This window comes from Acyrthosiphon pisum, chromosome X (assembly GCF_005508785.2).
Source record: "Acyrthosiphon pisum isolate AL4f chromosome X, pea_aphid_22Mar2018_4r6ur, whole genome shotgun sequence".
Classification (NCBI taxonomy): domain Eukaryota; kingdom Metazoa; phylum Arthropoda; class Insecta; order Hemiptera; family Aphididae; genus Acyrthosiphon; species Acyrthosiphon pisum.
In genome coordinates this window covers 48,427,844-48,440,683 of record NC_042493.1, presented here as the reverse complement: position 1 = coordinate 48,440,683, position 12,840 = coordinate 48,427,844, and the positions used below count along the sequence as shown (strand labels likewise).

The 12,840-nt window shown below is 30.7% G+C and overlaps 1 protein-coding gene across 1 annotated transcript; it reads left to right on the top strand.

Annotated features, from left to right (window-relative positions):
• The first annotated feature begins 3,085 nt into the window (after positions 1-3,085).
• Positions 3,086-3,481, top strand: LOC103309730 (myb/SANT-like DNA-binding domain-containing protein 3). Its single transcript, XM_008185946.1, has one exon. It carries the CDS (start codon positions 3,086-3,088, stop codon positions 3,479-3,481), a length of 396 nt encoding a protein of 131 aa, XP_008184168.1.
• Positions 3,482-12,840: the final 9,359 nt, after the last annotated feature.

Genomic DNA, 12,840 nt, shown 5'->3' with positions numbered 1-12,840 from the left:
TTTTGGTAATACAGTAATATAACTTTTTTTTAGTAATTTGTGTTTTGTAAAACAACAGTATATAAATACAGCACAGGGGGGGATCTATCCCCATATCCCCCCCCCGTAATTACACCCCTGGAGGCATGTACGGTATTAGGATTACATTTTGCAAATCCATTGAGTAATATCTTGTTGTTTTAGTTTCAAGTACGTTTGAATCTCTTTTATACTCTTCGTTACCTTTGTTTGCTTTATTCTTATGAATTGTATAAGCAATAAATCTGATTGTTTCTCAAGAATTAATGGATCTAGTTCAAACAGTCTTCACATTCGTCTGCCTTTGGTTGCTTAAGTGATATGTTAATTCGTTTCAATGTGCTCCTATATGTTTCCAAGTCACAATAGTTTTGATTATTTTCTAGAAAATCATTAAACATGCTTTTAACTGTTAGTTCACGAGACAGGTAGCGGATATTTGGGGCGTTTTTTCTTCTATAATGGCTTATACAAGGATTATAGGACTCAATATGTTTTATTATAGGTTCTCTATTAATAATATCCATTCTAGGCTTACCACGATTTTCTTTTACAAATTGTCCACATGTATTTTTCTCCATGACAGCCATTTATTCAGTAACTACTGAATCGTTTGTGAAACCTAATGTTTATAAAAATCTGGTCTTACACACTACTACTTCAACTTTTAATTCTGGATGGCAAAGGGTATAAATTCTGCTTTTATTTTTTCTAAAACCATCATTAATATCAGCAACCACCTTCCTTCGTTTGATATCGGCTATATTTACACATTTAGATATATATTTTTGACGTTCTGTATAATTTAGTTTTCAAAAATCCAACCAAATAGTAGTTTGATGTTCATAGGTTAACAAATTGCATAGCTTTTTACACTTACCAATACAAGTTATTTGAATAACAGGATGTTTATCTTTTTGTTTTTTTGATATTAATTTCTTTGAGTATGTTATTTTGGTGATGTTTTTCAGAGGTTGTCATTTTGCACTTTCTTACTGTTGTATTACATCTGCTACTGGTAAATCTTCATCAACTACATCCTCATCAACAACATCTTCATCAACTAAATCTTCATCATAAACATCCTGGACAAGGATATCTTGTTTGTCATTTGAGAAATTTGGAGTGTCAATAATTTCGTCTGCTGTTACCTTCTTGCTACCTGTTTACCTGCACCGACACCGTTGAGTTGATTCCCGGGTCATTAGAAGATACGTACGAGTTGATTCTCTATTTTTGTATATCAATTATCAATATATTGCACGAGTAAAGAGTTTACGACCGTAAAGAGTTCGAACGTCACACACAACTCGCTTTATGTCCACCGAGACCAGGCGCGAATTTACAAAAAAAAAAAAATCATTTCACGTCCGTCGCACGTGAATTCGTGTTGGTCGAACGCTTTATCAAAGATTATCGTCATTATTATTACCTACATATATAACGTATATGTTATTTATCATAATAATTGATTTTAGATAGTTAGATAGTAGTTTTTATAGTTGAACATAATCTAGAATATTAGGAGTGTTCCAGTATTGTTGCAACCATTATTAGTTCAACATAAACTGTGTCGTTGTGTCGTGTGTTTTTCGAAGTGTACATTTTTGAATAAATATAGAATTTATATTGAGTGAAAAGTCTAAACCATTAATACCAATAGATGGATATACGTTTTGTTTCCATAAAATGCTAGCATACGATATCCAACGCTGGACTTGCAGCAAGAGTAGCTGTAAGTGTTATTTAAAAATCGATAATAATAAGATTATAGAAAGTAACACAGATCATAAGCATGACAAAATTGACGAAAATATTAGTAAACGGCAAGCGCTGAGCTATTCCTTAAAAAGGAAAGCTGTTGAAGATGTTTTTGCGAAGCCTTCAAAATTAATTTGCAGAGAATTGAAACACGGAGATATAAGTAATTTAACGAATAATGACTCATCTCTAATACGGTATAACATACATCGAGCTCGTTCTACTATTCGTCCTTCACTGCCAAAAAGCGCCACGAAAACACACGCAATTTTAGAATCTATGAACTATACAACTAATGACAATGATCGGTTTATATTTGTTAATAATAGCGTGAGTTCTATTATAGGTTTTTCTACTGAACATAATTTGAACGTTTTATGTGACGTCACAGACATTTATATAGATGGGACTTTTAATGTCTGCCCTAAGTACTTTACTCAACTTTTTACCATTCATGGATTTAAAGATGACGTATATATACCACTTGTATTTTTCTTGCTACCCGACATTCAAAATATAACTTACGAGCTAGAGTTCAATTATTTGGTTGATCACTGTAGTTTGCTCGGTATGACACTCGCACCTGTTCAAGTATTCATAGATTTTGAGATTACGATTCATATGACAGTAGAGAGCGTGAAGCCAACATCACAAATACGAGGGTGCAGATTTCATCTAGCCCAAAGTTGGTGGCGGAAAATTCAGAATCTAGGTCTCTCGGCAATTTACAAAGACACTAGTTCAGAAAACGAGACCAGTAATTTTTTTGCCTACCTTTTTTAAGGCCAATAGAAGTTATCTATTGCTTTACAAACGAGTTGATGGCAATTCGACCAACAGGTGACGAAAGAATTGAATAGTTTATGGACTACGCATTTGATAATTATATTTCTCCAGAAGCTGGTTTTCCACCAAGTATATGGGCTCAATTCTCAACTACTTTAAGGACCATTTGTACCAGTCTAGTTTAAACTAGAGATTATCCAAACCTGGTTTGAAAATTAAACCGAGTTTACAATTTGCCATGTTGTTCAATGATAGTTTAAACTACAGATATTTAAACTAGATTTATCAGAGTGGTCAGTGGATTCTATGAACGTTGGGACAGCTATACCACATCAATAATATGATTATTAGTGCATTATCACTTCTTGTTTATTAATGATAGCATAATAATTAATAACATTAATTTAGAATTTCAGAATAATATTAAACTTTTATTCTTTTATACTTTTAAAGTTTTATTTATTTATTTTATTTCGTATATATATAACATTATTTTCTAATACATAAGAATTATTAAGAAATGACTCCAATTAAAAAAAAAGCCACTAACTTTTCCTACAAAGAAGAGAAACCTTTGCTTGCTTTGGTTAAAAAATATGCTTCAACGATCGAATGCAAAAGAACAGACATAAACTCAAACAAATTAAAAGCAGCTTTCTATGAAAAATTAGCTATAGAATTTAACAGTGTTTGTGATGAATGTTATCGGTCACCCAAAATTCTTCGTAGTAAGTATGAAAACATAAAAAAATGTGGAAAAAAAGTGTTTTCTAATGAAAGAGCATACCTACATGGTACTTGCGGAGGACCTGCAAGAACCACCTCTTCATCAAAGATACAATCAGAGCTTCAGGAAATTCTTGGGAATCAGGTGACTGATTCAATTCTGGTTCAACTGTTTCCATTCAGAGTTTGATGATGACAGGAATATAATGATTTTGAGGTATTTTGCGTCAGGTTCGTTTTTGATTGTGTGTGGTGATTTTGTGGGGTAGCATAAATCAACTGCTTCAAGAACTATAACACGTGTATCAAGAGCTATAGCTAGACTTTGTTCTAAATTTATTAGGTTCCTTGAGACAGAAGAAGAAATTTCAGTAACTAGGCAAGAGTTCTATGCAAAATGTAAATTCCCAAGGTGCATTGGTGTTATTGATTGCACCCACATCAAAATTAGATCACCTGGAGGGGAGGATGCAGAAATATATCGAAATCGAAAACAATACTTCTCTTTTAATGTCCAGGCAATATGTAATTTAAATCTTAAATTTATGAAGTTGCCTATCTACCGAAAATCTAGGGGCACTCCAAAATTTTCTTCGTTGACTGGTCCTTCATCAACACCCTCCATACTCTCAAACAGAGTGTATAAGCGTAGATTCCCAATTTTATCAGTTGGAATAAATATCAATGTGTCAAAAGTTGAATCAGTCAGTGGCAACTGCAGTATTGCATAACATTGCTATAGACTTAAATGAAATAGTACCCAATAAGTACAGAAATGGAAAACCTAATCAATCTATCATTTTTTGAACAAGGGACAGAGGAACAAAATCGTCAACCTAATGGGGAAAATGAAGTTACAAGAAACACTTTAATTAGATACTTTGAAATAATGTAAAATTTAATTTGTCTTTATCAAGACAAACATGATATTATAATTTAATTTAATATAGATTAACAATTTTAAACAAACTATAGCGTAATATAGAATACAAATTTAACAAAAATTATTTTTATTGTATGGTAATTGTATATACCTAACTATTGATTTCGAAAAGCCTTTAATTTTAAATCTAAAAGTTCCATTTCTTTGACATGCTTTTGATTCATAAGCTCTATTCTTTGATCTGATTCTCGTTTTTCTATTTCAACAGAGTTCTTATGTCTGGAATTCATTAATTCAATCTTAAGGTTATGCTCCTTTCTCATTAGTTCTTCCTGAAGCCTTACTAAGTTTGTTTTGGAAGAGGCCCATTTAGTAAGCTTATCTTGTAATGGACGGTTTCGAGCACGACCTACATTGTGATATTTTAATTATTTTAAATACATTTGCAATTATACTTTGGAAACATTGAAAATCAAGAAATTAATAAGTTTTAATAAATTTGTCAAGCTAAGTTACGTTGCACAATTTTAAATTTTCATCAAGTTTCTAAATCATTATTATGGAAATGTATGTATACCATAAAGAAACTTACCCTACAAAAATAACATTAACATTCATTTTCAATATAATATAGTCTAGAAACTTGTTGAAAATTGAAAATTGTCCAAGGTAACTTAACATTGATAAATTCATTAAAACTTTTTACTTTTTTTATTTTAATCAAGTAAGTATGGTCAATGAAATTAACTAAATTTTTAAAATTTTAAGTTTTTACTAAATAGGAAAAAATAATAGTTGACTGATAGCTCATTGCAATGATCTTGTCAATTAAATACAAAATGTGAAATTTTGATTACCTAAATAAGAATCAGTAGTCACAGGATAAATTACTACTTTTTTTTTTTAACAACAACATTAAAGTAAAATATTTAAAATGTTTTATGTTAAAAAAATAGTTTAAAATGTCTATAAATAGTTCAGAAAAAAAGACAAAAAACTCATAGTATTTATAATTTTTATAATAATTGTAATTATGAGTTTTTTGTCTTTTTAAACTAATCTATTTTAAACTAACCTTTTTAGTTGAGCCGTCATTGTCACAGTCAAAATCATTTGCATCTTTAATAAAGTCGATTGGCATTAAAGACTACAATGTCATGTCTAATTGAAGGGTCCGGTGCAAGAACCGGCTATCTCCACTTTTTTTTAAAATGCATGTTTTTACATTTTCTGATAACGAAAAATTTTGTCTACATTTCGGTGCAATAATCGGCTATCTCCGTTCATTAGATAGCCTAATATCATACAAATGGAGATGTCTGGTTTACAGTTACGGTGCAAGAACCGGCTATCTCCGGAGATACCCGGTTATTGCACCGAGACATGGGCAACACTGTATATGATGCGTGAGATGATAGTGTGGCGATACAGTGCACATATCACCACTTTGTTCCCACTCCACTCGTTACCATCCGCTGCGCGGTACCAATTATTTTGTATTCGTGATTTATTTTATTTATACAACTTCCGTGATTTTTATATTTATATTCTTTTGTAACTCGATCTCGCGTCTCCCATTGGCGACGCCATGCCACTCGTCCCGCGACAAGCACGACGCGGCCGCACCACCGGCCGGCTTCCTTCTCTTTGCTCACAGCCCTCGACCGAGCCACACGCGTACCGAGTATTTCGCTCTCTTCCGACGTCATGTCTCCCGACCAGCCGAATAGCGATACGACCTCGTACGGTCATCGCAATGACCTCCGCTCGTCCCGTCTCCTCGACGTACCTAACGCTCCCTCGATCGCGTGTGCATCGAGCACCCACGATTCAGCCCAACACGACCGACTGCGCGACCGCGATTTTATGTACCTACTTGTCTGTACGACCTACATGCATATTAACGTGTTCAAACAATAAACGATCTCGACGCAACGCGTCACAACCAAATCGGTGTTTAATTTATTCACTACCTGTGTACCTTAAAACCTTCTGTAACGGAGTCAGACAGCAAGCGTATGTTGGTAAGTGCGGATGTTAACACAGCAGCAACAACATCATCTTCACGCCACCGGCAACCGCACTTGTACCACAATAGCATAATATTATTTTACCTATCAGTTGTCACTTATCAGTTATTATATATTTCGTAAATAATTATTATTTACTATTCGTTATTCGTTATAATGTATAAGGTTTATATTAATTGTTAATTTAAATGGTTATTTACTGTTATAACTTATAATCGATTATAATATATAATAATAAATTTTAATTTTGTTTTTATTATATTGTATAACATCATGAACGATGATGCTATACGTGATATTGTACTCGAAGACTGGGATGCATCCTCGTCAGATTTGGATGATTCTTTCGTAGACCCCGATTTTGTTTTTGAAACGATCAATAGTTCATCAGATAGCGATGACTTAGGGGGTATTCTATTTTTATATTCCGATGTTGAAAATGAAACACACCAGCTAGAATATGGTCCCGATATTATTGAAGGTACCTACTGAGAGTGATAACTCCGATAACACAAATGAAATTACAATGCCCAAAGGTAAGAAAAGAATTTTAAAACCTAGCCTTTGGAAAAGAAATTTAGTTAAAAAAACAAAGAGCTTCAGGTAAGGAATACAAAAGTATTTAAACAAATAAGATAGTTCCAAAACGAGTAACAGGTCCAGCATGTAAATGTTTTCATAGGTAAATGTTTTACAAAAATTACAGATGAAAATAAATTGTTGATAATAAATTCTTTTAATGCCATAGGCAACAAAGAAAAGCAAGACACATATTTATGTGGACTACTAAGCGTAAGTAATGTCCAAAGGCATAGACCAAAAGTACCTGGATCGCCCAAAATTAAAAAAACAGTTTCATGTTCCTATAAAATACGGTTAAGTGACAGCGAATTGATTGTTTGTAAATTTGCTTTTTGTTCGTTGTTTGGGATTGGTAAATCAGTACTGGAGAGACTTATTAACCATATTAAAACTCATAAGCCAAGTCCACAAGATTTACGAGGCAAACATACAAACCGATCAAATAGAATATCAACTGATATTATATTTAAAATAAATGCCCACATTAACAGTTTTCCTAAAATCCAATCTCATTATAGCCGATCTGACAACTCCAATGTTAACTATTTATCAGCCGAACTTTTCTAAAATGTACAAGCTGTATTTAGAAAAAAATGAACCAGAAAAATTTGAATTAATAGAGAGAGGCGAGAAAAATATTAAACCCATAGTTAAATATGATTATTTTTCTGAACATTTTAAAAATAATTTCAATTTATCTTTTGGTACCTACTCCAAGAACTGACACATGTCAAACTTGTGACCGATTAAAAAATTTAATTGACCATGAAACTGATCAAGAACTAAAAATGCAGTTTGAATTAGAAAAAGAAAATCATATAAGCAAAGCAGAGGTGTTTTATAATGTTTTATAATGATTTAAAATTATTTGTTGAAAATGCCAAATCGAATAAAGAAATCGAGGTATTAAGTTTCGATTTTCAGCAGAATACCTATGCCATTGCCACACATTCCGTGTGGTGATGTATTTTATAAACGCCAGATATGGGTTTATAATTTTTGCATTTATTCAGGAAAGACAGGCCAATCATACCACTACATGTACGACGAGTCAATTGCCAAAAAAGGACAAAATGACGTTATTAGTTTCATTCACGATTTTCTTAAAAATAAACTCACGCCAGGTGTAAAACACATTTATATATTTACAGACAACTGTAGCTCGCAGAATAAAAATAATGGCCTCTTCCAATATATGTATACGGTCATTCAGTCTAAGTTGTTCAACTTAGAAACTATTATACATCGGTATCCAGAGCCAGTCCATAGCTTTTTGCCGTGTGATCGATGTTTCGGGTCAGTTGAAAAAGTGAAAAGAAAAGTTGAACGAATTTATTTACCAGAAACCTACATAGAAATTGTAAAAAATTTCATGTGGTAGATGTAACTCGAGATATGATTTTCAACTTTTCGGATTACACAAAACCGTTGTTTAAGAAAACATTAAAAAGTGTTAACAACCAGAAGTTTATCATTATGGCCTATAGGCGCATGGAATATAAAATGGAAGGTTTATTCTGTACTGTATACCATGATTCAGTAGGATTTGAAGATTTTTATCTACAAAAACAATCATCAATATTGAAGTTTCCCGAAGAAAACAATTTTATACCACTATTACACCCAGAAACATTAAAAATCAAAGAGGCTAAATTTCGGGATGTCCAAGACCTGGCAGCGAAATATGTCCCACCAAATTGTTTATGGTTCTACAACAATCTTGTTGTCGAAACTGTTTATGATATGCAAAATTCCGAAAACTAAAATATCATGTTCCTAATACTAATATCGCATTGTTTAATGTTATTTTTATTTTTTTTCAATTTTTATTAATTATGAGTTATTTTATTTCGTTTTTTAAATATTTTGTTTAATATAGTACCTTTTACTTATATACTATTTTTTTCATTTTTTATCAAGTATGAGTTATTTTATTTCATTGTTTAAATATTTTGTTTAATATAGTACCTTTTACTTAGATACTATTTTTTTAAATTCTTATAAAGTATGAGTTATTTAATTTAATTGTTTAAATATTTTGTTTAATATAGTACCTAGCTTTTATTTAGATACTAGTTTTTTCATTTTTTATAAAGTATGATTTTTTTTATTTCGTTTTTTAAATATTTTGTTTAAATATTCTATTTTACTTGTAATACCTAGTAAATCATTTTTTTCTTTTGTTAAAATATGTTCTAAAATAAACGTTATTTATTACTTGGTTACGTGATTGGTTTTGCAACGATGTTTTTTTGTTTTTTGTGTCTCCTAACACTTTTTTTGTAGTTAAAATGTTTCAATTTTTGACTTCAGTAGTGAAGTTCATTTTCCGATACATCGAAAAGTGAACCTAATTTATTATTTGTATGTTAAAGAGGTCAAAAATTAAGGGTAAAACAAACAGTAATATTTTTTTTCATTTTTATAAATATGAGATTCGGTGCAATAACCAGCCATCTCCACATTTTTTTAGTGTATTTATTTTTAAAAATCAAGAATATGTTGTATTATTATATACTGTTTTATAAAACATAGCTATAATACATAGCTTTAAAGTTTTGCAACTTTTTAATATTTATGATTATTGATTATATTGTCAACTCAAATAGATATTAAGTTAAAAAAAACGAAAAAAAAAAAATTTAATTCGGTGCAATAACCAGGTATCTCATGTTTTTTGAATAAACTATTATAAATAGTGTACTTAAAATAATGTAAAAGGTAAATTTATATACACATATAGATAGCTCTTCATACGGAGAATTCAATTATGTTTATAATTATATTATGTTTATACTATACCTCAATTAGAAATATATTTATTTCGTTATTTACTTCTACTGAACAATTTCAAAAAGTGGAGATAGCCGGACCGAAATTTGCTTATTGATTCTGGTGGAGGACCACCTCCAGTTTGTTTTAAATTTTGTTTATACGACGAAACATTTTTTTTTTGGCAACTATTTTCATTCTTTTCTATTTGCTTTTAATTTGTAATAATGTTCTTTGAGTTTTTGAATTACCATTATATTCTTTATAAATTTGTCACCACGCTTTTAGTTATGACTTATTCGTATTTGTGTCACAATTTTTATTTTCAATCACTTTGATAAAAGGTGTGACGATTTCAGTTAGTAGTATGAAGTATTTATGAGAATCTTTGTTTTAAATGTTCAATCCTTAGTTATAAAAACTGAACATTATATATAATTTTTTAATTACTATGATAGATCATTTTGTTAAAATTTGAACTTTAAATGCTTATAAAAAAAATTGTGCTTATGTATTTTCAATATTTTTCAACTACTATAGTAACAATATATCAAAAGCCTTGGATTAAATTTTCAAGCTTTTTTACCCAACAAATTAAATTTAATTGACAGTTAGAGAAAAAAAAACTAAAAAAATTGGAAACTGAACATGCCCGTAAACAGCTCAAGATAAATCAAAATATTTTTAAAATGTAATGGTGTATAGAAAATGCTAATACAAACATTCTGTCAAAATTTCATTTATCTATGGTCATTACTTTTGGAGTTACACCAACAACCAAGTTCGATTTTGTTGAAAATCAGTTTTGCGTAAAAATTTCCGTTTTTTCCTTAATTTTTCATTTGTTTTTCACGCCGCTTTTGAAAACTACTGGGAAATTTTTACTTTTGACCCCCTCCCCCCCCCCCCCCAAAGTACCAACTACACACATACAAATTTAGTAGTTAAATTAACAATTTTAATTTGGTTTCACAAGTTCTTATTTAATTTCAGTGGCTTATAAATTTATTATAACTCAATTGGCATGCTGTTTTAAGAATATTATATGTCACTCCAAGACGCAGTTTAAAATAAATATTTATTTTAAGTGGTTTTAAATTTCCTTGAGTTTTATTTAACACAATGAAAAGTTACATTATCATTTAACACAGTTGCATTGATTAAAGCATTAGTTTTGATTTCAATATTACAGACACGTTATTTTCACATCAAGCTAACATAGTAAATTAATTACAATAGAAATTCAGAAGAAAACTATTATGTTTTTGAAATAACAATAATAATAGTTAAAATAATGTTTTTGTTATTTAGTTTGAAACAACCTAAACCTACCATCTCTTCAAAAGTCGACTAGAAAAATATTTCACCCCAAATGAAGTTAAACAGACCATCCAAAAATACTCACTAAAAAAATCATCCGGCTTTGATCTGATTACGGCCGAAGTAGTTAGGTGCCTTCCCAAAAAAGCCATAGTACTAATAACATACCTTTTTAATGCTATTCTCATTTCTCAGACTGTCATATTTTCCGATGCTATGGAAATTCTCCAAAATAGTCCTGTTCTCTAAGCCTGACAAGCCACTCGATACCCCAACCTCATTCAGACCAATAAGTCTTTTGCCTTTCCTTTCAAAAGTTTTAGAAAGACTTATTCTAAGACGCATTATTCCACATATTATCACTAACAACATACTTCCGAATACCCAGTTCGGGTTCCGCCACTCACATAGCACGATACATCAATTACATCGAGTTGTTGATGTCATTCCTACATCCCTTAAAAAAAAGCTCTATTGGTCTTGTATTTTTCTCGACGTTGCACAAGCCTTCGACCGGGTTTGGCACGAAGGCCTCCAATTCAAACTTTAACAATTTCTTCACACCCCACTATACCTATTAATCAAATCTTATTTAACTGATAGACATTTCTAAGTCCAATTTAATTTGTCGACATTGGAAATCGCACCAATCATAGCGGTTGTACCTCAAGGAGGTATACTTTACCCTTTTCTGTTTAACATTTACGTAGCTGACCAACCCACCATGCAACAACAGACCATCGTAGCAGATTATGCCGATGAAAAAGTTATCTTATCCATGAATGAGGGGGTACAGTCAATTGGTCGTTAGGTTGATTGGTCGTTTGGTAAATTAGTCGTTTTCAATATAATATGTATTTTAAGTAAAAAAAATATTTGGTCATAATTTTGAATTTAATGTATGTGACAATAATATTATAAGTTTTAAAAATAATACGAGTAAAAATAATGTATGTGACAATAATTATAAGTTTTAAAAAATAATATGTGAAAATAATTATAAAGTTATGAGCTATCCCAGGGTTATATTCATCAACATAGCAATTCCAAATTGTAATTGAAAATTTTGGATTTTTCCTTTTCCCGTTCCTGTCCATTTTACTAACCAACGTTTTGTCAAAATAGTCAAGTTATCTCGATAAATCAGATTCCAGTTCTCGGTAAAAAGGAGTGTCAACTAAATATTCAAAATATCTAACAACATAATCAACCGGAAGATATGCCAAGGCATTTAATTTTTTTTATTTCAAAAGTGAAAGTAGAATCTTCTTTATATTGTTTTGATAGACCACATTCTTGAATGTGTCTCCACTCTCCAGATAGATTGGGCAAAGTGAAAATGACAATCATATAGTAAGAATGACTTACCATCTGATGTTTTTTTATGATCTTCTGGTATTACAAGATCATATAATGATTGCGGTATACCTGGTGCTGCATTTTCACGTTCTCTTACACGCAGAATAGTCCTTTTCATTAACGGTATGCCAGGCATTTGACCGGAAACTGCTGTATTTAACTAAAAATATTAAAAATTATATTAGGTTGTATAATATTATATTATATTAGAAAAATTAAATTATTGTTTAAACAAATTGTATACATTACCTTTGAAGCAACAGTTGCTACAACAGATTGAGTACTTAGTTCAGTTTTCTTAGCAAGCTCCTTTAAATTTGCCATTGCTCTTTTCACTTCGATTTTGGCAATATCCGGAAAATGAACATGCGATATCTTGGTTACATCACTTAGAATGGAATTTTCATCTGTATGTATTCTGGCTTTACATTTTTTTTTTTAAATTTTCAACACATTTCCATATTGTTTTTTTATCATTTCTACTTTCAAAACGATATAAAAAACCATCATGCACTAGCATATCTTTATCTCTTTCACTTTTAATAAAATCTACAGGCATATTAATTATTATTTTTTTTTTTTTATTAACTCGATTATATAATT